The sequence below is a fragment of the Schistocerca cancellata genome, chromosome 1 (genome assembly GCF_023864275.1).
Source record: "Schistocerca cancellata isolate TAMUIC-IGC-003103 chromosome 1, iqSchCanc2.1, whole genome shotgun sequence".
Taxonomy (NCBI): domain Eukaryota; kingdom Metazoa; phylum Arthropoda; class Insecta; order Orthoptera; family Acrididae; genus Schistocerca; species Schistocerca cancellata.
This window is the reverse complement of record NC_064626.1, coordinates 1,126,810,601-1,126,834,840: the sequence shown is the minus strand read 5'-3', so window position 1 is coordinate 1,126,834,840 and position 24,240 is coordinate 1,126,810,601. Positions and strand designations below refer to the sequence as shown.

The 24,240-nt window shown below is 44.6% G+C and overlaps 1 protein-coding gene across 3 annotated transcripts in view; it reads left to right on the top strand.

The window, feature by feature from the left end:
• Nucleotides 1-24,240, top strand: part of LOC126092509 (carboxypeptidase Q-like) — a 92,055-nt gene that overhangs the window by 20,248 nt on the left and 47,567 nt on the right. For all 3 annotated transcript variants that reach the window (XM_049908152.1, XM_049908139.1, XM_049908145.1), the window contains exons 4-5: nucleotides 4,590-4,830; nucleotides 20,328-20,510. In XM_049908152.1, the coding sequence (XP_049764109.1) occupies nucleotides 4,590-4,830; nucleotides 20,328-20,510 (424 nt within the window). The remainder of the gene's footprint in view (nucleotides 1-4,589; nucleotides 4,831-20,327; nucleotides 20,511-24,240) is intronic.

The window sequence follows — 24,240 nt, the reverse complement described above, 5'->3', positions numbered from 1 at the left end:
TTGGCGCATTCGTTGTTCAGGTTTCGTGCCGTTTGCTGACAGTGTTGAAGCTCCTATTGTCAAGCTGTTGCGCCAGTCACAGAGGTGGATTTCTGGAGCAAAGTTGGTTTGTTGTCAGCATGGGAATATGGATGGGAAGTTGATTATGTATTATTTTGGAATATTATTTCAACAGGGACTTCTTGCGTTCTTAACAGAGGACAGGCTATGTGACCGAGTATTGGAAGCCATTGTAGTGAATTAGTTCTTACATATTTAAATATGATTATCATGGTTGTATTGACCTGGGTATCTTATCTTATTTACATGAGGGCTGTTCAAGCACCCTGGAGGGCAATGTTCTACCATAGACATCACTGAAGAGAGTGCAGAGATTAGAAGTGTTTCCGCTGATGCTCCTCAGTTAGACTGTAGAGTTTCTGGAATGAGGGTGTGTCATGTGCTTAATTTCCAAAAAGTTTTTTCATGGTGCTTCCTGAAAGATAATATCCTATCTAGAGTCTTTCCAAGATAACTTTGATGACTGCTTGGGAAGCACTGTACCGTTCGTATGCACCTCCAGATATGGTCCACTGCTCTATTGTTTAAGTGGAAACTGCGGACTTTGATTTTAGAAAGATTGGATGTTAATCTCCACATGTTTAAATATTTATTTAGTTTGTTGAGATCATCAGTTAGTGTGTTTCCAGCACTTCTGAAATCTTTGTGCTGAACTGCAAGTGCTAGATAGCAGCATAACAAAACTTCTTTGTCAGAAATATAAAGGTTGAAAAGCATAGGGACTAATACTGACAATGAAGAATTGCTTTGCTTCCATCCTGATACTGAGATGCAGACCGCAACTGAGGGTTTTCCAATCACAAGCTTGCACATAGCAGCTGCCACTGCTGCCAACCTGGTTTTCCACCAGGTGGTTCGGTTTCTTCGACAAGGCTGGCTAGATAAACTGCCAGGTCAGCCTTCAGACCCACTGCGAAACTATTTTTCCGTATGTTATTACCTCTTGTGGTTTTGATGGTGTTTTGCTGTTGTGTACAGAAGCCCTCTCTCCCAGATTAGTCATTCCCATCACATTACAGCATCGTCTTCTACATCTTCTCCACCTGGCCATTGGGGTCTTTCGCGCACCAAATTGTTAGCTAGGAGACATTTTTTTGACCAGGGACTGGTGGTGAAATTGTTAATTTTGTTGCAGCTTGTGAGCAGTATGCCTGACAACAGGCAGCTTCCAGGCCATATCTGTCCCCCAGGCCGTGGCCGCTACATGCCATCAATGAAAACACATTCATGTAGACTTTGTAAGTCCCTTCTAAAAGTATGCTCTTGGTTGTGGATGCATTTTCCCGGTTTCCTTAAATTCTCCGGTGTGTGTCAACATCGGTTGAGATCACAATTCATATGCTTCTGAGAGTTTTTTCTATTGAGGAGTTGCCTTGTACCTTAGTTTCCGATAATTGAGCCCAGTTCATTTTTCACACCTTCCAGTTGTTTTGTTCCCGTCACGGCAATCGTCATATTATGGCTCCGCTGTTCCACCCTAATTCAAATGGCGAAGCAAAACAATTAGTGTGTACATTCAAGCCTCAAATGAAAAAGTTTGTTATGGATTCTGTGCAGAATGACACCCTTCTCCATTTCCTGAGCACCTATCACTTCAGGCTATGGGGGAGTGGAGCCCAGCTGAGATGATTACAGGCATGCACGCTCCTCCATCTTCTGCATCGCAACTGCCTCAATGGGTTCATCCAGCTGCTCTGAACTGGGATCACCAGTGTGGGCACGGGGGCTTGGTCATTGGTCCAAGTGGATACCGGCCACTGCTGTCCACCGCCGGGAATGCCGTCTTCGCAATGTCCATAAGGCCGACGTGCTGGTGGCTCGACAGTTTGATCATTTGCGCTCCCATTCACTGCCAAAAATTACCTGTTCACGGGTGTGGCCCTTCACCTTGAGACCACCGTCACTTGCTGTAGAGGCACCCTACGTTTGGTGCACTGTGGTTCCAACTTCCCGGAGCCAGGATCTGATCGATCTCTGGCCTCAGGTCCACTGCCACAGATTGCTGCTCTGGTTGGGCTGCCTCCACCGGTCACCCGTCACCATCGCCTCAGCCATCATCGCTGGTGCGTCCAACCCCTTATCCTCTGCACCGGGACCTGCCTGCTGATGACGACGCTGAGATTGCGATGGAATTTTTTCCCCAGCACTATCGTCGGACACTGCACAGGCTCACCACCTTTGGCCGTACCCCCATCTCCACGTGTTCTGGCCCTATGCTCTGGTGCCCGGCCAGCACATCGTCCTGCCTCCACCATCGGCACCAGCTACCACCACTCAAGATCTGTTGAAAGTGTCTCTCATCAGGCCATCGATGTCTCCTCCATCACCTGCTGCGCTCTTCACATGAGGGAGTGGTGTGCTGTTAAATCAACCATCAACTGTATCAGCGCAGGCTGCCCACCAGAGGCTGCTCCACCATGCCTTCTACCAGCGCTCGCACATATACACACACAGAGCAGCATTGACTCACTCTCATTAAGTTATCTTAGTTTCCACCATTCATATCAGTTGTTCTGTGTATTGCTTAGTTGCACCTTCTGTATGATTCTTTTGTCTTGTTATGTGTGGAGTCATGAGAGGCTTATTTCCATTATTGCTCAGAGGTTGGTGAGTAAAACCGTATTTAATTGGATCGTTCTTGTGTATTATTTGGTTACTACAGCTGCGGTAAGAGGACTAGGTAGGGTATGGCTCACGAATATTTTTACATCGATTCCAAAATTGGGACGTCCACCAAAAGCTTTCAAAATTACTAAATGTATTGCTGTTCTGAAACCAAAGAAACCTGCAGATAAAGTAGAAAGTTATTATCCAAAAGCACCTCTCATCTGCTGCTATAAATTTCTGGAGATACTTCTGATAAATAGGACAGCCACTAGAATCCTGGAAAACATTCCTGTAGAACAAGCAGGTTTCGACCAAACAGCAGCTGTACAACCCAGGTTCTAAGCCTAACTGTACACATTAAAGCTTGGCTTAAGAAGAAAACTGAAGATATAAATAGTCTTTATTGACTTGACTGCCACTTATGATACAGTGTGGAAAGAAGGGCTGTTACATAAGTTGATCAGTCGCCCCATGCCCTACCACATTGGAGATTATCCACAATTTGCTCTCAGACAGTACACTTACAAGTAGTCCAGGGTAGTCTTACGCGCAATGAAAGGAAACTAAATAATGGACTAAAAATCTGGCGCCTTGCCTCTCGTTACAAATAATGTATAATTCAATGGAACACATTGTGAGGTGCCAAGAAATAATTAACTAGATAATGAAAGGCGAGGTAGGAGGTAAAAATTCAGGAGATCAAGCAAGGCTTAACTCCTACAGTACTAAGCAGGTTCAAGTGAATGTAGGTTGCATACATGGAGAGATTTGCACGGGATAGACTAATGTGGAGAGCTGCATCAAACCATTCTTCAGACTGAAGATCACCACGGCAACAACAGTCTCAAAATAACTAATTATTTCCCAAAAGGACTTTTTTTTGTAAAATTTACAAACTTGTAACTAAATACCGATATCCCTTTCCTTTCGTATTGAAATGGGAAGTCAGCTGTGACTCTACAAGAAATGATAGTACTATAAAGAATTAGTATACATGTCACTTGTTACTTATGTTATTGCTCTCTGAATTGTTGTGAAGGTAATCATTTCATAGCATTCTGTCTTAAATGTCTTCATTGATGACTTCACTCTGTGTTGTTTATGAAGAAATTTATTTTGGAAAATTTAGGATTGAGATGAGAATTGAGAATATGAGATGCTGTTCTTCTATAATTTCTGCACACAAAAATATAGTGCTAGGTCTACCAATATTATGACTACACCAGATATATTTAAAAAATGATTTTCTGTGGTGATATTCTTGGATAAACATTTCAGGGATTTTTTGCTTTATATGTAAACAAATTTGACATGGCAAGAGATCTGTGAAAAAATTGCCCAATATATCTTAGTTATTTCTACCTTTATGTTTGTGTGAATTTCAGACAAAAACATTTAATGGCTGCTTACTTGTGTTATGTCCTTTCTTTCCTTTCGGATATTGTAACTAGAATAACTTTCTATAATTTAACAACAAAGGCAATCAATTTGTGACAAAATAATATAATTGGACAGATAAAAATTCTACACACCAAGTGGCGGCAGAACGCACACAATAAAGAAGGCTATAATTAGGCAAGCTTTCAGAGCCAGTGGCTCCTTCTTCCGGCAGAAGGATTGAAGGGTAAGGAAGTCTTGTAAGTCTTCCCTGACCCACAGTATTGAGTGACTTTTCCAACATCTGTCCCCTTTCCTAAACCTCTCCAGTCCTTTTCCTTCACCCCTCTTCCTTCTCCTTCAATCCTTCTGCCTGAAGAAGGAGCCACTGGCTTCGAAAGGTTGCATAATTATAACCTTCTTTTATGTGTGTGTTCTGCTTCTACTTGGTGAATAATTTTTTATCTATCCAATAATATTGTCTTTCTATAGTTTACTTGCCAAAAGTTACAGTGATGTCTCTCTATATAATGTTTTGCTTTTAGGTGATAAATTGGTGATACATCTCAAGATGGAAGCACACACTCTTAAGCCAGCTATATCACGAAACACAATTGCAGAGATAGTTGGCAGTTCAGAGCCGGAGAAAGTAGTTGTCGTCTCTGGTCATCTTGACAGTTGGGATGTAGGACAGGGCGCCATGGATGATGGAGGTGGAGCCTTCATTTCATGGAATACTCTTGTTATACTAAAGAAGCTTGGTCTGAGACCAAGGAGGACAATCAGGTATGCAAGAGGTATTACTGATGAATTTAAATGCAAGACATAACAGGTAATTAATTTAAGGGATTTTCAGAACTGAAAATTCAGTCATTTCAATAATAAAATGTTTGTTGTTACACTCAAGTAATTGTCATATTGGAATGAAATTTTTTTCCTGCATTAACAGAAGACATTTGGTGGACTATCTTATGCAACTGTGTTCAAAATTGTAGCTGGGATTATGCCGGTACCACCAATCAAGAATGGGATGACTTCATTATTGTGATGGTACCTAACAGTTAAAGCTAGTGTAGTTGCTCTTTCTATCAGCATCCCATACAAGCTAACCAGTGGCATCTTTACCGGTGGTTACTTGTTCTTAAGGTACATGGGCTACTCAAGCGTCTGTTTTAAAAGAATGGCTCAAGGTAGTCATAGGCTTGAGCCGCATACATCTGCTTTCATGCCCCACAGCTAATACAAATATATTCAGATTTGATTTAATACTTGACTAAATTATTATAGATTCTCAGAGAGCTGAAAAAGTTCTCTCTCAGCTTGTCTGACACTCTGCCATTTTTGGTGCAACTTCTACAGAAAGGCCAATCGAGCAACAGCTGTTCACATTCCCAGCTTTGGGATTTACCTATTTCATAAAATAAATTTCTACAATACATATGGCTGTTGGTAAATTATTGCATCAAGAAATTACCTATTTCTGGTGACACTGCTTGTCTTTGTACTTGGACTTGCCCATACTGGTCACCTGGCTGGGCCTACTGTGGCATGTGCTAAATCCTGAGCCCTGGACCTGCTAGCATTCAGTTGTACAACAATTTCACTTCCCCTTACATCACCTCCATGTGGCCAAATCGCTCTCCTACATAGGTATAACCTTACATTATACTAATCAGAATACATCTCCATGTTTTTATTTTGCTTGACGTCCCTACATTTCATTTCCTACTAATCAGATGCAACAGTTCTCATTACACAGATTGCTTCTGACACTAATGCTATGTGAAATATTTGCATTTCATTATATGGTGCTCCTCAGGTTGCTAAAGACTCTTTTGTAAGTGTGTGGCAAGCACAAGCCCTGTAGTTATTGCAGCACCTACTTTCTTTCTTGTGGTGGAATCTCCTATCCCAAACTATCTTTACTTCTCGTTTTCTCAAGTATGATGTTGACGTGGCTATGTCCTCGGTTTTGCTTTCTTTCATTGACATCCCCATTCACTTCCCTCACACCACTTTTTGGTCAAAGTAAGTTCGCTCCCATCCTGGGTTTGACAAACATTTTAAAATTATTTTCTTTAGTATTTATTGACTGGGAAGAATGCCTTAAATAGCATATAATGCCTACAATGTTGCACAATAACTCCATAGACTCATATATGCAATTAAAAGCAAACACAGTAACCAATCCAAAGTGGTGAGGTCGTTACGTACCCTTGTGGAAGAGGCTCCTGATGGCACAGGGATCACACTTCTGCTGGCACTCCATGCATGCCAAGGAAAAGATGTCGGTCATACTGGGGCATCAGAACTCCCGGCAGTAGCCATCATGCCAGATGATCAATGCTGTGACATGGGAGAACCCTTGATCAGATTGTGTGGTATTAGGCCAGACATTTTGCACATGAATCATATCAAACAGGACCAACACAATGGCCGTTCTCATTTGGCCATCTCAGCAGACAAATCTGCATATGTCATTGTGGAAAATTACAGTCTTACTGATTTCCCTACCATGGCTATTCCATGGGAAGAGGAACAAACCAGATGACTGGGAATTAACAGTTTACTAGTAGTTGGTGTGTACTAAATCAGATAGAGATACTTCTATGGTGACAAAGCCATTATTTTCTGTGCTACGGGTAGAAGACAAATTTGAAGAAGTTGACTGATTGGGAAAAATGCACGATGCATCACTATTGATCAAGGCCTCCTCCGCTACACAATCTCAAGCTCTTGGGACGTATGAATGACAGGTGATCTACCAGTGACTTACCCTATATAAAATCTGAATATAGTACAATGAGTTACCTTTCACAGAGACCTTGCATCCAGACAGACAAGCAGCTGCAAGCTAATCTCAAATGGTGAGTGTGCATTTTGTCTGACACTTACTGAAAGGTTCCAAGGATAACTGAACACGTATAGGCACTTTCATGTTAGCCTTTGAAGGAAATGTGCTTCCAGATAAAGCTTAAGTTATGGTGCACATGAAACTTAATGTCCCCACCCATGAGGTGTTTAGGTGTGTCCAATGTTTACACTTTAATCATATGTCATCCCGCTCCACAGCAAATCCAAAATGTGGAAACTACATGACCACTCCACGAAGGTTGTCCTTATGAACATCATGTTTGTGTGTCAATATAAGAATAATGTACTGAGGCAAAAAAAGGAAAAAAAAAAGTGAATGCCTGTATTTGTCAACTTGATGAACAATTCTGCAAAAGTCATTGTTTTCACTCCCTCCCACACCCCGTCCTCCCCACCAACCTCCATTTTTTCCAAACCAGATATAAAACTGCCCTCCACTCTTGTGGTTGCCACATCATTTTCTCCCACACTCTACCACTTCTGCATCTACTGGTGACGGGGGCTCCTTCTCAGGACCTCTCTCCCCAAAAACTCACAGATCAGAATCCTGGCATTAGCCAGTGACTGAGGGAGCTGCAGCTTGTGAGTCCCAGAGCTGCCCCCTCTTCATCTATCCATCAGACCTAAAGTAGGTAAGCACTTGCAGGAGTCTGGACCACCATAATTTGCAAAAAATAGAGGAAGAACAACAACAAGGCTATTGTGGTGACTCCGAAGTTGCCAGATCCCCCCTCCCCCCCCCCTCCTCCCCCCCCTCCCCCCGTGCCTTGGATGCTAAGCTAACATTTGTTGATGTTGTCGCACTTGAACTGGTGACAGACAGTAGTCGTAGGATGTGAGCGGCCCTTCTGCCCTCTTTACCCCTAACCAGGACACCCTCAAAGTGATGATCCAATGGAACTGTAATTCATACTAATTTGTCTTATTCTGCAGTCTATATTGCCCTCCAAGAAACTCGCATCACTGATGACCATTCCCAAATGTTTTGTGATTACCGAGGATGTCGGAATCATTTTGGCCCTGTAGGGCAACTGGAGGGATTTGCAGGGTGACTGCAAACTACTTCACCCATCACCATTTGTAATAATTGTCTGTCTCTAGGAAGGGGCCCTTATTTCCCTTGATATAATCCAACAGCTCTCCCTCCTCTTCTCCTACTTGCAGATTTCAAGGCGCACCACCCCTGTGAGGAAGTAATATTTTCTGTGGTTGGGGCTTTGTGATTGACCAGCTTTGTTCCAATATTGATCTGTGCCTCCTCCATTGCAGTACTCTCCTACCCACATCAGTGCCACCTATAGCACCTTTCCATCTATCGACCTTACAATTTCTTTTGCAGATGTTGCGGCTTTGCTGCCTTGGTTGCTTCATGATGATGATTGTGATAGTGAACACTTCTCGGTCATCCTATCACTTTCCTGTCACCACCACAATGGGCTCGTCCTAGAGCCAATTGCCAGTGATGTACATCTGCTGTAACTTTCAATCTAGGTCTGTGAGATAGCACCAATGAGATAGTGGGCAATGTCTCCATTGCAATCACCCGCACTGCTGGAACTGCTTTTCCTCTTTCTGCAAACACACTCTGTGACTGGGCACTACCCTGACTGATGGAAGACATTGCAACAGCTATTTAGGATCATTGTAGGACCCTGCAATGTTTTAAGCAGTATCCTGCACAGGCTGCCGTGTATACTTTTAAACAACTTCTTGCTAAGGCCTGCTATCCTATTAAGCATGGTAAGAATGAGTGCTGGGAACGCTTATGTCTCCTCTTCAGGAATTTATGCCTCTTCCACCCCATGTGGGCCAAGTCCATAATCTTCTGGGCCTCCAAAGATCAGCAACTGTTCCGGGTTTTGTCCTTCAGGCTGATCTTTTGTACTGATGTATCAGTTCTTACTTGAACATCTTACAGCTCAAAGACAAGTTGAAGACAACCATCTATGTTTCACCCCTTGCTAAGCTGAATTATACACTGTCCACTCACACTAAAGTGACCACCACCTACGTTCGGTATCAATGCGTGCAATAACTCAATAACTACTCAAAGATGGCAAGTGGCAACACTAGCATTGGAAGATATATAAAGCACTTTGGGGGGGGGGGGGGGGGAGACGTGGAAAACAGTGCAGTCATTGTCACAATGTGGAAACAGAGTGATTTATGTGAAATTCAAAAGGACATTATCATTGGCCTTTGGGCTGAGGGTAGAAGTGTTATCAAGACAGCTAAGTTTGCAAACTATTTATGTGTTGCCATGGTTAAAGTATACTGTGCCTACCAACGGTGTCTCCTCAACGACCATTCAGTGAATGTTGTTGCATATGGACACTGTACTAGGCATCTAGTTCATGCACCCATGCTGCCTGTTGTTCATTGATAATGAAGGCTGGAATATGCACTCTAACACTGCATCTGGATGTTCACTGAGTGGCGACAGGTGGCCTTTTCAAATGAATCACATTTTATGCTCCACCGCACAGGCCATTGGTATTTACTATGTAAAATGCCTGAAAGCAACGGTTACAGGACAGAGCATGGAATGTTATGGTCTGGCGAATGTTTTCGTGGCATTCCCTGGGTGTTTTCATAATTCTGGAAGGCACAGTGGATCAACACAGGTATTCATGTATCCTGGGGGTCCATGTCCACCGACACATGCAGTTCGTTTTCTCCTCGAATGGCGGTACATACCAACAGGACAGTGCAACATGTCACTTACCTCCCAATGTACGTATGTAGTTTGAGGGGCACCAGGATGAATTTACCGTACTCCACTGGCCACCAAATCCAGTCGAGAATCTGTGGGACCACCTTGATCAGGTCTTTTCACCATGGATCCTCAATCAAGAAACCTAAAGCAGCTGGCTGTGGCACTGGAGTTGGCGTGGCTGCACAACCCTGTCGGGACCTTTCAGAACATGATTGACTCTCTTCTTGCACATCTCGCAGTGGTCTGCAGTGCAAAAGTTGATTATTGAGGCTTCTGACAGGTGGTCACATTAATGTGGTGGGGCAGTGTATAATAAACCTTTCGCTCCCCCCAGGGGGTCCACAACTCTTTTGTGGATACGTGCGTAGCGAGCACGGGACACCGAGCTAATGTGGCCTTCCTTCCTTTCCGGGCTGCATACCTTCCCTTTCCGCATCCTTCCCCATCCCTCTCTTCGCCCCTCCTCCCCTCACCTCTGGCTCTTTCCTTCCCTTTCTCCCCATCTGGGAGTATGGTTTGTGCCTACGTCCAGAGACGGACGCTCGTAAATGTACTGCATTCTTCGCCTTCCTTGCTTTTCTGTCTTCTTCCTTCCTTTGTCCTTCTCCTTTCCTTACCTCTTCTCTTTACCCTTTTCTCCGCTGCGGCGTTTGAGACCTCTCTTATTTCCTTTCCCTTTCTCTTTCTTCCTCCCTGTGTGTGTCTGAAGGCCGACCCACGCCCTTTGTGCGTAGCCGGTGACGGGGTAACGCGTAATTCCCCGCCCCGGGTAGACAGGTAGGACACGTACGTACCCCCTGGTAACGGCCAGGCCCAGGGAGGGGTGATTACCCGAGCTGATACCTTCAGAAAGTGCCGATTGGTCCCTCCGTCCGTTTGTCGGGAGGTGTGACCTGAGGTGTGAACAATCACCTAAGGCGGGAGTGCCCTCAGAGAGGGCCCCCACAAGGGAGGAGCGCGCCATTGGAGACGCCGGTAATCATGGGGGATTCTTCCGCAATGGTTTCCTCACCTTCCACTATGTCTGCTCACAAACGTAAGTATACTGAGTCTCAGCCACAGACGGTTCTTCCATCGTTGCCACAGTTCCTTGTTGTTTCTCGGTCTGACGAAGGTCACGACTTCTCCACGGTCAACCCTTTCATTATTCAGAAAGGTGTCGACGCAATTGCAGGTCCTGTAAAGTCTTGTTCCAGATTACGGAATGGCACCCTGTTGTTAGAAACACACAGTGCCCTCCAGGCACAAAAATTGCTGCGTACTTCTCTGCTCCACACCTTCCCTGTCCGGGTGGAACCGCACCGTACCTTAAATTCCTCTCATGGAGTCGTTTATACACGCTCCCTCGATGGATTGTCTGACGAAGAAATTCAGCACTACCTGTCTGACCAGGGCGTAACGGCTGTTCATAGAGTTATGAAAAGGGTTGACACGAACATCATTCCAACCCACACTGTCTTCTTGACATTTGACAAAGTTCAACTCCCGTCGAAAATCAAAGCAGGCTATGAGATAATTTCCGTTCGCCCTTACATCCCCAACCCTACGCGTTGCTATCGATGTCAGCGGTTCAATCACACCAGCCAGTCCTGTTCTAATCCGGCCAAATGTGTTACGTGTGGCAAGGATGCCCATGAGGGTGCTTGTCCACCTCCATCCCCTCGCTGCATCAACTGTATGGGTGACCACGCTGCTTCCTCTCGAGATTGCCCCGTTTTTAAGGACGAAAAGCTCATCCAGGAAATAAGAGTGAAGGAAAAGGTGTCTACCTTTGCTGCTCGAAAATTATTCGCCAGTCGACAGCCCACCGTGCCTCAGACAGGAAAATACAGCACTGTCCTGGCTTCTCCTCCGCCAACAAAGGAGGCGGCCACGCAGACTTGCGACCTCACCTTTAGTACCACGGTTGTCCGATCGGCCAGCGCCAAGATCGCCCGTTCAACCTCACTACTTTCGCCTGCCCACTCTATGGCTCACCCTTCGTCGGGTTCTGCTAAATCTCGAGCCCAAAAGTCAGACGCCAAGTCTTCGAAAAAAGAGCATACTCGTGAAGAGTTTTTACGTACCGTAACTTCACAACCATCGGTTCCTCCTTCATCTAAACATCATACTTCCAAGAAGGCTACAAAGAAACCCAGTTCCTCTCCTTCTCCGCCAGGGCGTGTCCCATCTACAGCACCACCTGGCGGAAATCGCCCTCGGCCGTCTTCTGTGTCGCCGAGGCGCACTGCTGGTGGCCGGTCAACCGGCCGATCGCTGGTGGCAGGAGCTGCTCCTGACCAACCTATGGATCAGGATCTTCTGCCTTCGGCTGAATGCCATTCCATGCTGTCGGTCGCTAGCTCCGAGCAGTCTTTGAGTTGACAGCAACTTTGGTCACATTCCTCCATTTTCTGTTCACCCCATGTCCATTATCCACTGGAATATCCGCGGCATTCAAGCCAATAGGAATGAATTGTCGATCCTCTTACGATCCTACTCGCCGGTCATCTTCTGTCTTCAGGAAACAAAGCTGCGTCCCCATGACTGCTTTGTTCTCCCTCATTTTCAGTCCGTCCGATATGATCTCCCCTCTGTTGAAGGCTCTCCAGCCCATGGAGGACTCATGATTCTTCTCCATGATACTCTCCATTATCACCCAATCCCCTTACACACTTCCTTCCAAGCTGTCGCCGTCCGTCTTTCCCTTTCCGGTTACACGTTCTCTCTTTGTACTGTATACATTCCATCGTCCACACCAATGGCACGAGCTGATCTCCTCCATCTTCTTGGTCAGCTTCCACCCCCCTATTTGCTGGTTGGGGACTTCAATGCCCACCACCCGCTTTGGGGATCTCCACATCCTTGTCCACGTGGCTCTCTATTGCTAGACGTCTTCCACCAAGCGGATCTAGTTTGCCTCAACACTGGGGTCCCCACATTTTTGTCTGCCTCCACGACAAATTTCTCTCATTTGGACCTTGCGGTCGGTACTGTTCCGCTAGCTCGGCGCTTCGAATGGTTCGCCCTTGATGATACACACTTGAGTGACCACTTTCCATGTATCCTTAGACTGCAGCCTCCACTGCCATATATGCGCTCGCGACGCTGGAAATTTGCCCAAGCCGATTGGACACTTTTTTCGTCTCTAGCAACATTCGATGACCGTCGCTTTCCCAGCGTCGACGCTGAGGTTACACATATTACCGACGTTATTCTTACAGCTGCGGAACGTTCAATACCACGCACCTCCGAATTGCCCCGGCGCCCCCCCAGTTCCTTGGTGGAACGAGGCATGCCGTGACACAATACATGAGCGGCGACGTGCTCTTCGCATTTTCCGTCACCATCCTACTTTGGCCAACTGTATCCGCTATAAGCAGCTCCGTGCGCGATGCCGTCGCGTCATCCGCGATAGCAAGAAGGCAAGCTGGAAATTCTTTATTAGCTCATTTAACACCTTCACTCCCTCCTCGGAAGTTTGGAGTCGGCGTCGACGGTTCTCAGGCGCGCCAAGTTTCTCGCCGGTCTCTGGGCTTACTGTCGCGCATGATACCGTAGTGGACCTCGTCGCAATTTCTAACTCGTTGGGTCAGCACATTGCTGAGATTTCGAGCTCTTCAAATTACCCGCCAGCGTTTCTCCCAAAGAAACGTGCAGCGGAAGAGCAACATCTTGCTTTCTCCTCTCAAAATCACGAAAGCTACAATACTGTTTTCTCCATGCGGGAACTCCAACATGCCCTCTCTTCTTCTCGCTCCTCCGCCCCAGGACCGGATGGTATCCATGTCCAAATGTTGCTGCATTTATCAACCCATAGTCTGCGTTACCTCCTTCGCCTTTATAATCGAATTTGGACCGACAGTATCTTTCCCCGACGGTGGCGGGAAGCTGTTGTCGTTCCCGTTCCGAAACCTGGAAAGGACAAACATCTCCCCTCTAGCTATCGCCCCATTTCTCTCACGAGTAGTGTCTGTAAGGTTTTGAAGCGTATCGTGAATTACCGTTTAGCTTGGTGGCTGGAATCCCACAGTCTTTTAACACCAGCCCAATGCGGATTTCGGAAGCATCGTTCTGCAGTTGACCATCTTGTTGCTCTCTCCACTTATATCATGAACAATTTTCTCCGGAAACGCCAAACGGTAGCAATATTTTTTGATCTGGAGAGAGCATACGATACCTGTTGGAGGACAGGCATCCTCCGCACACTGTTCTCTTGGGGCTTTCGTGGCCGGCTGCCCCTTTTTCTTCGTGAATTTATGGCAGAGCGCACTTTTAGGGTGCGGGTGAACACTACTCTCTTCCGTACTTTCTCCCAAGAAAACGCTGTACCCCAGGGATCTGTGCTGAGTGTTGTACTGTTTGCCATCGCCATCAATCCAATTATGGATTGTCTCCTTCCTGATGTCTCGGGCTCCCTCCATCGCCATCAATCCAATTATGGATTGTCTCCTTCCTGATGTCTCGGGCTCCCTCTTTGTGGACTATTTTGCGATCTACTACAGCTCTCAACGGACCAGCCTTCTTGAACGGCGTCTTCAAGGATGTCTCGATCGCCTCCACTCGTGGAGCATCGAAACCGGCTTCCGTTCTCACCCAGTAAGACCGTTTGTGTTAATTTTTGGCGACGTAAGGAGTTTCTTCCACCCTCCTTACATCTAGGTCCTGTCAACCTTCCGTTTTCAGACGTCGCTAAATTCTTAGGTCTTCTGTTTGACAGAAAACTGTGCTGGTCCTCCCACGTTTCCTATCTTTCGGCTCGCTGTCTGCGATCGCTTAACACCCTCCGTGTCCTGAATGGTACCTCCTGGGGAGCGGACCGAGTGGTACTTCTCCGCCTCTATCGCGCCTTAGTGCGCTCGAAATTGGATTATGGAAGCATAGTCTACTCCTCTGCTCGGCCGTCTATTCTTCGGCGTCTCGACTCTATCCACCACCGTGGATTACGTTTAGTGTCTGGAGCTTTTTACACTAGCCCTGTGGAAAGCCTTTATGCTGAGACTGCTGAACCTCCGCTGTCCAATCGGCGAGCAGTCCTCCTGAGTCGTTATGCTAGCCATCTGTCTTCCATGCCTGCTAATCCAGCCCATGACCTTTTTTTCGACGCCTCCTTTGATGTAGGGTATGCAGGCCGCTCCTCCTCCCTACTGCCCCCGGGAGTCCGCTTCCGTCAACTGCTCCATTCTCTTTCCTTCCGCTTTCCTAAAACCTTTTTGACAACTTGGGGTACAGCACCGCCTTGGCTCCGTCCCCGGATCTGCCTGCTCCGTGACCTTTGTCAATTTCCCAAGGATGGTACCCCTACACTTGTTTATCGTCGGGCATTTGCTGCTCTATGTGCACAAATGACGGACGCCACATTTATTTACACCGACGCCTCGAAAACATCGTTAGGTGTAGGGAGTGCCTATATTGTTGGCGACACCCCAAATCGCTTTCGGCTTCCCGACCAGTGTTCAGTTTATACTGCGGAGCTTTACGCTGTTCTCCAGGCTGTCCACTACATCCGCCGCCATCAGCGGATACAGTACGTTATCTGCTCAGATTCTCTCAGCTCTCTCCTCAGTCTCCAAGCTCTTTACCCTGTGCACCCTCTGGTCCACCGGATTCAGGACTGTCTGCGCTTGCTCCACCTGGGGGGCGTCTCAGTGGCGTTCCTCTGGCTCCCGGGACAACGCTGGTATCTGTGGGAATGAGGCGGCCGATATAGCGGCCAAGGCTGCAGTCTCTCTTCCTCGGCCAGTTATTCAGTCGCTTCCCTTCACCGATCTACGGAGCGGTTTATGTCGCAAAGTTGCTCATTTATGGCATGCGCATTGGTCGGCACTTCCCCGTAATAAATTGCGGGAAGTGAAAGCCCTTCCTTGCGCTTGGACCTCTTCCTCCCAAACGCGTCGTCGGGAGGAGGTAATTTAGCTAGACTCCGGATAGGGCACTGTCTTTTTAGCCATCGACATCTTTTAAGCGGCGATCCTCCCCCACTCTGTCCCCACTGCTCTCAGCTGTGGACGGTTAGACACCTTTTAATTGAGTGCCCCTATTTTAATCCGTTACGCTCCCGTCTACAGCTCTCGCCTGATCTATCGTCGATTTTAGCAGATGACACGCGCTCAGCCGACCGCGTTCTCCAGTTTATTAGTGACAGTGAAATGACGTCAGTCATTTGAAGCTTTTTTGGGGACAACCACCCCCTTTCTGTAGTGGATTTTTAAGCATTCCTTTTATTTTTAGTTTCTCCAATTTTATGACTTTGTTCCCATTGCTGCTGGTTTTCAATTTCGGTTTTTTTACTGTCTGGGCGCCAATGACCATAGAAGTTTTGCGCCCTAAAACCACAAAAAAAAAAAAAAAAAAAAAAAAAAAAAAAAAAAAAAACCAAAAAACCTTTCACTGACTGGGAACTGCTTTAGGTTCTACAATGTGGCCTCAGGCACTGATTCTGTCCAGTCAGATGATCAAACATCTGAATGTTACTCGAAGGCTACATCTACCCTGAGTCTTGAGCTGTATTTGGTTCAAAGCTGCATTCCCTTCACAAAAGTGAGATAATATCATTGTCCCAATCCAGCCATGTAAAAACACATCTGTTGTCAGCGATTGACTGATTAACCTCACCAACATGCTCTGCAAACCGCTTGAAAGGATCATTGACCACAGGTTATGCTGGGTTTTTGAATCACAGGGTGTTTTGTCCCCCTATCATTGTGGTTTCTGGGAGGGATGATCCACAATCAACCCTATGGTTAGGTTGAAAATGGCAAACCGACAGACTTCCTAAATGCCAACACCTATCAGTCTTTCTTGACCTACGTAAGGCATTCGACACTGCTTGGCACCCTCACATTTTACTTACCATCCATGACTGGGGCTTTCATGGCTCCCTGCTGCTTTTTATTCATCAGTTTTTATCCCACTGGTTGTCCCACGTTAGGGTTGGTTCTTCACTCAGCTCTCCACAGAACCATATCGCCATCGATGGGCTAAGGATGTCCACTGAATGCCAGTTCCAAGCATCATCCGAAGGGCCTCAACTTGGGCCCTTTAATATGGTTTCAATTTTCTCCAGCAAAAATGTGGATCATGCATTTCTGCCATTGTACCTTGCTCCATCCTGACCCAGAACTCTACTTGAGTTTGCATTGCTTGGACGTTGTTGCGCAGTCCCATTTTTTGGGCCCCCTCTTTAATAAAAAGCTGACTAGACTTGCCTGTATTTGTCAACTAAAAACTGACTGCATGTGGAAACATTGTGCTCTTTGCTTCCTTGCTGATACCCCTTGTGGTACTGATCATGTTACTCTTCTCCATATTTCTAGTCTCATCCTGACTGGCCTATGGTTGCCAGGTTTGTGATTTGGCAACAACTTCAGCTTCGAAATTGCTAATCCTAGGCAATCATCATGATGTTTGACTGGTCACTGGAGCCTTCTGGACTATTCTCATAGACAGTCTCCTTACTGAAGTGGGAAACTTCCCTCTTCAGCTCTGACTGTATCAACTCTTGCTCACTTGGCAGTCACCATTCAATCTCATCACGCAACTTTTCACATTATTTTTCATATGAAGGGCATCAAGCTGCTGATGGCTGCCCTCTGTTGGGATTACCAGCCTTTAATTACGACTGATATGTTCCATGGTCCTAATGTCCCCCCCCCCCCCCCCCCCCCCCCCCTCCAACTTTCCTCCAAATCGAAACAAAGTTGGTCCATTGTATTATGAGACACAATTTAGGTCGAATGAATGACGATACAGCTACAGTAGTTTGGTTCGAGTCGTAAGCTTTACAGTTAAGCTTTACCAGGTAGCCATTGCTATGCGTCAGGCGCTCCGTCCGTATTTATACGGGTACCCTTCCTTTTTCACGTGCTTCGTCTGGTTTGAATCGATTGCTTATATTTCTTTGACCTGATAAGTGCCGTTCTCTTTGTTATAGGTGTTTACGTCACTCTAAGCTGAAAATGCAGTACTGTACTGTGTCATGCATTGTTTGTCGCATTCTGATAATGAATGTTTACGTCCTGTCGCCACTCGCGGCATGGCTTGCTTTTGTGCACGCTACCGCCGCTTACAATAAACAAAAAGAGAGGAATTGTCTCATTATCAATACAATGGCAAGAGGCTGCTATTTGTTGTTACTTACACTGCTGCTGTCTTTGATAATGATCAACAAGAACCAAATAATAGACTGCGTATGATAGAAGATGTTCTGAACGAGAGTTTAGTGAAAATTTTTCTCCATTTGAAAATCTTTGCAGACGCCTCTTTAGTACATTACATTCTGCACAGAAATTAGAGTCATCTTAGATTTAAAAATCTAGTCAATTGCCGTGCTTCATTTCTGACTGTATCACTATTAGGCATAAGAGTAATACGAATATAAACATGACATGATATGTATATTCTTCCGCGTTTACTGTTCATAAAAGTTCCTATTAGCAACCATCTCTTCTCCCAGGTAGGAAAAAATTCAGAACGTAGAGTTGGCCATATTGACAAACATCCCAAACAGTCTTGCCAGTCGGATTTTCATAGTACAATGAAATGCTGCTACATTCGAAGATGAACAATACAGAATTTGTATTTACTTCGTTGGATAATGTATGAAAATACAGTGGTCGAAACTCGGGGCAGTGAAAAAAGCTCGTCTTCCACCTTTTTTTAAAATTTATTTACTGGCGCAGAGGTTTTGGTGCCAGTATTTATCTTTGTGCCTGCAAAGCATGCCTGTGCAGCGCTACATATATTCGACGGCAGAAGTTAATTGTGGCGGCACCTACTAACATTTTTCAGAACTTCCGCTTACTTTGCACTCGATTCTAAGCCGCAGGCGGTTTTTTGGATTACAAAAACCGGAAAAAAAGTGTGGCTTAGATTTGAGTAAATACTGTATCTGTCTCTAGGTCCCAGGTAATGTGAGTATCCCAGCAAATGAACTGGCTAACCGTTTGGCAGGAGAAGTGATTATTCCCCCCACATTCACTTTGATGATCCCAAGCATGGATTTGAGGGTGCAAATAAGGCCTCTGCTCACTTGCAGATGGAACAGTATGTGGTAGCTTACTGACCCCTCTAATAAACACTACACTATCAAGGAGACTACTGGTGCATGGCTCTCCTCCTGTTCTTCATGGAAGGAATCCACTATCCTATGTTGCCTCTGCATCAGTCATTCCACAGTAAATCATAGTTTTATTTTATGTAAAGAGCCACCGTGACATTGTGATCATGGAGCCTTACCGACAGTAGCCTGTGTTCTGATGGAATGCCACCTTCTCCTAGCCCTCAATGCCAAGCATGAACTTCTGAATTATTTGCCTCTACTGTTTCACAGACACTTGAACTGATTCTTCATTTGCTCTGTGGAAATGGTGGGGTAGTTACAGTTGGGCATCTCTTGCTGCCTACTGGGTGTGTGGGACTCTTGACTCTACCTCCTTTGTCAGCTGCCTCTTTCATCCGTATTTTACTCTGCTTTAATTGCTTTTAGATGCAGTATGTCTCGTTTATGGCCACAGCCTGATTTCTGTTGTAGGTTTGAGAATGATGAATGGTATTTTTTTCTTGACTAAGTGACTTGTTTTCCCAGCATATCTCATTTGTCACTTCATTTGATATAGGTTGTACAACTGAATACTCATGTTCTCAGTTCGTTCATTCATTTGAGCATAATATTCTGTAAACTGCATGTAAAAAAGCAGGAAATCCAGGTTTATGTCCTGGTCTGGCACAAATATTCTTTAGTCACAACACATTCATTACATTGGAGTTCAACATTTCTGAGGATTACTTTGCTATCATTTCATGTCAGTTAGTTACGTGTACCATTGATTGTCGAATGACTCTTTCATTGAAATTATGCGGAATGAGTCAGTTTACAGGATATGTACACATGATTAGTGTTAACATTAATGAACACATTACCATTTTATTCCTGTTCATGCAACTAAACTTAAAAATTAGTTCTCTCTGTGCCTTTTTTTACTGGCTGCTAATTTTTTAAGTAGAAATTTGTCATTGGTATAGATGATGTCCAGGAGAAATGATTTTAAATTAGATTTAAAACTTGCTTTGCTGCCTGTCAGACATTTTATATTATTGGGCAAATGATCAAAATTTTTATTTCTGTATATTGAACTCCTCTTTGAGCCACTGGCAGCTTTAACAATGGGTAATGAAGGTAATTTTCCCCTCTGGCATTGTAGGTATGTACATCAATGTCCTTCTCAAATGGTGACAGATTATTTATTACGATTTTCTCAGAAAACACAAATTTTATTAGCACAACTAAAATACCTAGCTCCTTTAAAAGAGGTATGTACATGACGTTCTTGGATGAACAACACATATTATTCTTATTGCTTGCTTTTGTGCAATCAGTACTTTTTTTTCTAAGTGACGAGTTACCTGAGAAAATTATTCTGTATGAATTATTGAGTGGAAATGTGCAAAATTTATCAGAAGGTAGATACATTTGTTCAAGATAAGCAATTATACAAAGTGCAAAAGTAGCTGGACTTAGCTGTTGTTGTTGCATCTTTGTTGATTTTGTCTACATTACCTCTATTCATTTCATGCCAGTGAAGTTAATTCAATTAACATGGGAAAAATTATAGATGCTATTGTTTTTGCACATTGATTTGATTAGTAAACGTGGCTTACATAAAATGTATTACTGTGTATAACTGCTATGGCTTTAGTTTAGAATTTTCTCCAGGTGTATATTGTGGACTGCTGAAGAAGAGGGACTGATAGGAGCACAAGCTTATGTTAAAGCCCACAAAAATGATACTAGAAACTTAGATTATGTGATGGAATCAGATGAAGGCACATTCCTACCAATGGGACTTTCGTTTTCTGGTTCTGAAAAAGCTGGATGCATTCTTCAAGAAGTACTGAAGTAAGTGTCTCTTATTGTAAGTAGGAATAGAATGTAGGTTATTCATGTTTTAATTGAGTTTCTGTCTTGTGTTACTAACAAACATTATACATGGTTGAAAGGATAAGCTGGTACCCAACTTGTTTGGGGAAAAGATAGAACATTAAACAAATGTGAGGTTGTCAAACTCCAGTGCTTCTTTGGAGTAGGAAGTTTGAAGTCAGAAGCTGAGATGTTTGCAATTTGAACCTGTCTTGTACTCCGTAGTGACCCTGGTCTTGAGGGAGGATATACTCAGACTGGGGATGTGCTCTGAGAATGAGGGTCAGATCTCAATGTTCTCCATGTATATTACTTCTGCTGTTACTTTCCTGTTGCTGTCCCTGCAGCATTTCTCAAACTGCTTTTGCTCAGCTGAAGTACGATTCTTCAAATGTAGTGTTGCAGCACATGGCAAAAAGAACTGCCTGACCTTGAACTACTGCTGTGTTACCTTTATATATGTTGTCATCTTTGCAAAACATAAAATAAAAATAGTGTTCCACAACATGTAAATCTTTGTTCACAATTAATGGAAGGAGTAAAGGTAATCTATTACCATGTAGCTGAGGCTTTTAGCAGCTGACAATCACATAAATGTGATAGAAACCCGGAATGAAACTATCACTCTGTAGCAGAGTGTGTGACATTTTGAAATTTTTTGCGTGATAAGCCATGTGGCAGAATATGATTTGAGCCCGGAACCTCACCTTTTGCGGACAATACTCTCACTGTTTCAGCTATCCAGGCACAATTTGGGACCCTCAGTATTTCAATTTTGTCAGTACTTGCCTCCTGGTTTGCAACATCAAATGAAACTCTTTTGTAGCACTCCAGTGAGCAAGGATGCTAATACCCTGTACGTAAAACTTGGATACACACCGCAGCACCAGGCCACTGGCGTGCTACAGTTTGAATATTTTGCCAATGGCATTTGTGCGGGTATGCCACCAGAGGCTCCCTGTGTTGGGCCACAGTACTTGTGCCTCCCGCAAAGCCGTCTGCCAGAGCCCTCCTATTTATAAACACAGTGCAGCAGGCACTCGCCCTTGTATTGTATTCTTACTTGTTGACAGGAACTGCTTGTACCATTATCTGCATTGTTTCTATGTTTGTGTCTATGTTCTCAACTATGGTTTGTTTGTATGTGGAAGAAGAAAAAACTTAGGTTCATTGTGGCCATTTCTGTGCCTTACAGTATGACACAATTGGCAATGAGTGTGGTGTTCACTCATGTGTGCTAAGTCTCTTCGGTTGTTCCTTCAGGTCTTCTATTCACAGAGGCAGTGCTTTGATCTCTCCTCAAGCAGCAGAAGGCTCTAACGGTTGCTATTGTGAACTTGTTGGTCACATTGATACACAGGTTTCCACACTGTCTGTGTATCGCCACCTTTTCCCCCTTACATTGATTTGGCCAAGGACTGGGAAGCTTAAAAGAAATGGCTTTTCCTTTCTTAAATTTCGCCTTGCATCTAACAGTTGTTTCGCCATCCCTACTCCAGCAACCTGCATTGCTTTTGTTCAAGGAAATATCCACTTATCGCCATAAATGTGTGCATGTCATTGCAGCTTATGTAGATTCTAATGTCATAAACAGTCCACCATTCCTACTGGGTCCAGACATCTGAACTCCATGGTCACAGTTTGGAAATGTCGGATTGTTACTGATGCTCATCTTGATTCCTATGCTGATTCTATGGTCCATGGTGAAATCATTCAGTTGGCTCCTGACAAGGAGGTGCATCAGTGCCTGCTATAGTGCAAGAATCCATCTTTGGCTGAAGCGTTAAGTATTGCTCAGTCTTTTGAGGCATCTCAAGCTGCTGGTGATCAGATTGAGGCTTGGTGCAACATCAGCGTGGTAGTGCCTGTTCCTGGTCATCAGGCATTGGTCATTTCTCAGTGGGAGGATGATATGGCAGCCATACAAAAATGGCTTCCATGCCATGCTGGACTGCAACATTCAAAGCAGTAGCCATGACAACCACAGCAACAGCAGTGCTCTGCGCTCACATCTTGACCATACTGTTTCGAGCAATCTGGCTGGACTACGTGCCCTAAGCACTGAGCGACTTGCAACAACTGTAGAAAAAAAGGATGTAAAGCATCCATGTGTCATTCCCAGCCCCCCTCCTGCAGATATGGACGTGGATGTTAATTGTGTATCTCCAGTGCTTACGTATCATAATAAACTGTTTATTGAGATGCTAGTGATGGACAAAGTGCTCAACCACAAGTGGACATGAGTGCAGACGCGACTTTACTGAACTCGAAAACTTAGGTGGATTTGGGATCTTTGGCATTGTCTCCGGTTACTTGATGTTTAGTGAGTTACAACAAGCAGCATATACCAGTTTAGTGGCAATTTACAGCTCCCACCATATATAAATCTGTGGTTCGTTCCTTGACTTTTTAGTAGTGCAAGATGCTGGTACTGCAAATTTGTTCGGTCTGGATGCTTTGGTTTATCCATTTCGGAAACGGTGCACATAGTTTCCAACTAGGTCCCTTAAGAGCAGTTGGATTCTATTTACTCTGAGTTCTCGTCTCTTTTCTTGGGTGGGTTAGATTGTGGCACTAATATTGCGGCCCACATTAGCCTGAAACCTATGGTGTGGCCGCACTTTTTCTGTGCATGCCCTATTCCGGTGGCTTTGCGTGATTAAGTGAAACCATAACTGGATAGGTTGATGTTGTCAGGGCTCATTAAGCCTAATACATCAAGTAAGTGGTGTAACTGCCCCCCCCTCCCCCCCCCCCCTGCCTCTACCCCCAGATCTTTGTGATTGTTAAAAAACCAACTGGTCAGCTTCGCTTCTGTGAAACTTTAAAGTTTCAGTTAATGCTCAATCTATCATTGACACCTTCCCTTTGCCCCCTCTGAATGAGTTACTTGCTAAGCTCACCAGGGAACTTTTTTCCCCAAAACTGATTTATTTGAAGCCCATTTACATGTTCCGCTGGATGAGGATTCTAAATAGCTCCTTGTGATTAACACATCCTTTACCTTCTACCAATATCAGTGCCTCCCATTCCATGTGGCTAGTGCCCATGTGACTTTACAGTATATATTGGAATAGTTGACATGTTCATACTGGGGTGCATCAACTATCTTGATGACATTATCATGATGGGTGCATCCACAGAAGAGCATTTACATAACTTACACACCTTGTTCATGGTCTTAAATACTGCAGGGTTGAAATGCACACTTTTTCGACCATCCATTGTGTATCTGGAGTTTGAGATTTCTCAGGATGGTTTTAAGCATTTACATCACCTTGTGACTGCTGCCACAGCTGTGGCACACGTTACAAATGTCAAAGAAATCTAAGAGTTTTTAGGTAATATTACTTACTATCACAAATTTACTCTGGGTATGACTGCGTTGGCCAATTTCCTCCACAAGAATATTTCTTTTCTGTGGACACTGGCCTGTGAGCTCACATTCACGCTCTTAAAATCTAAATTACATTCTCCTTGTTGTTTGGCTGCTATTCATCCTGGCCATCTGTATTTGGCAACTAAAAGTAACTTTGTTGATGATATCAACTTCAATATTCAAAAGAAAATTCCTGATGAGGAGAGAATATCCAAATTGATCGATACAATGCTAAAAATTGAAGAAACTGTGAACTTCCCTACAGAATTTCTAAACTCTTTGCAAGTACCAGGAATGCCATTACACTGACTTCTACTTAAAATTAGGTCT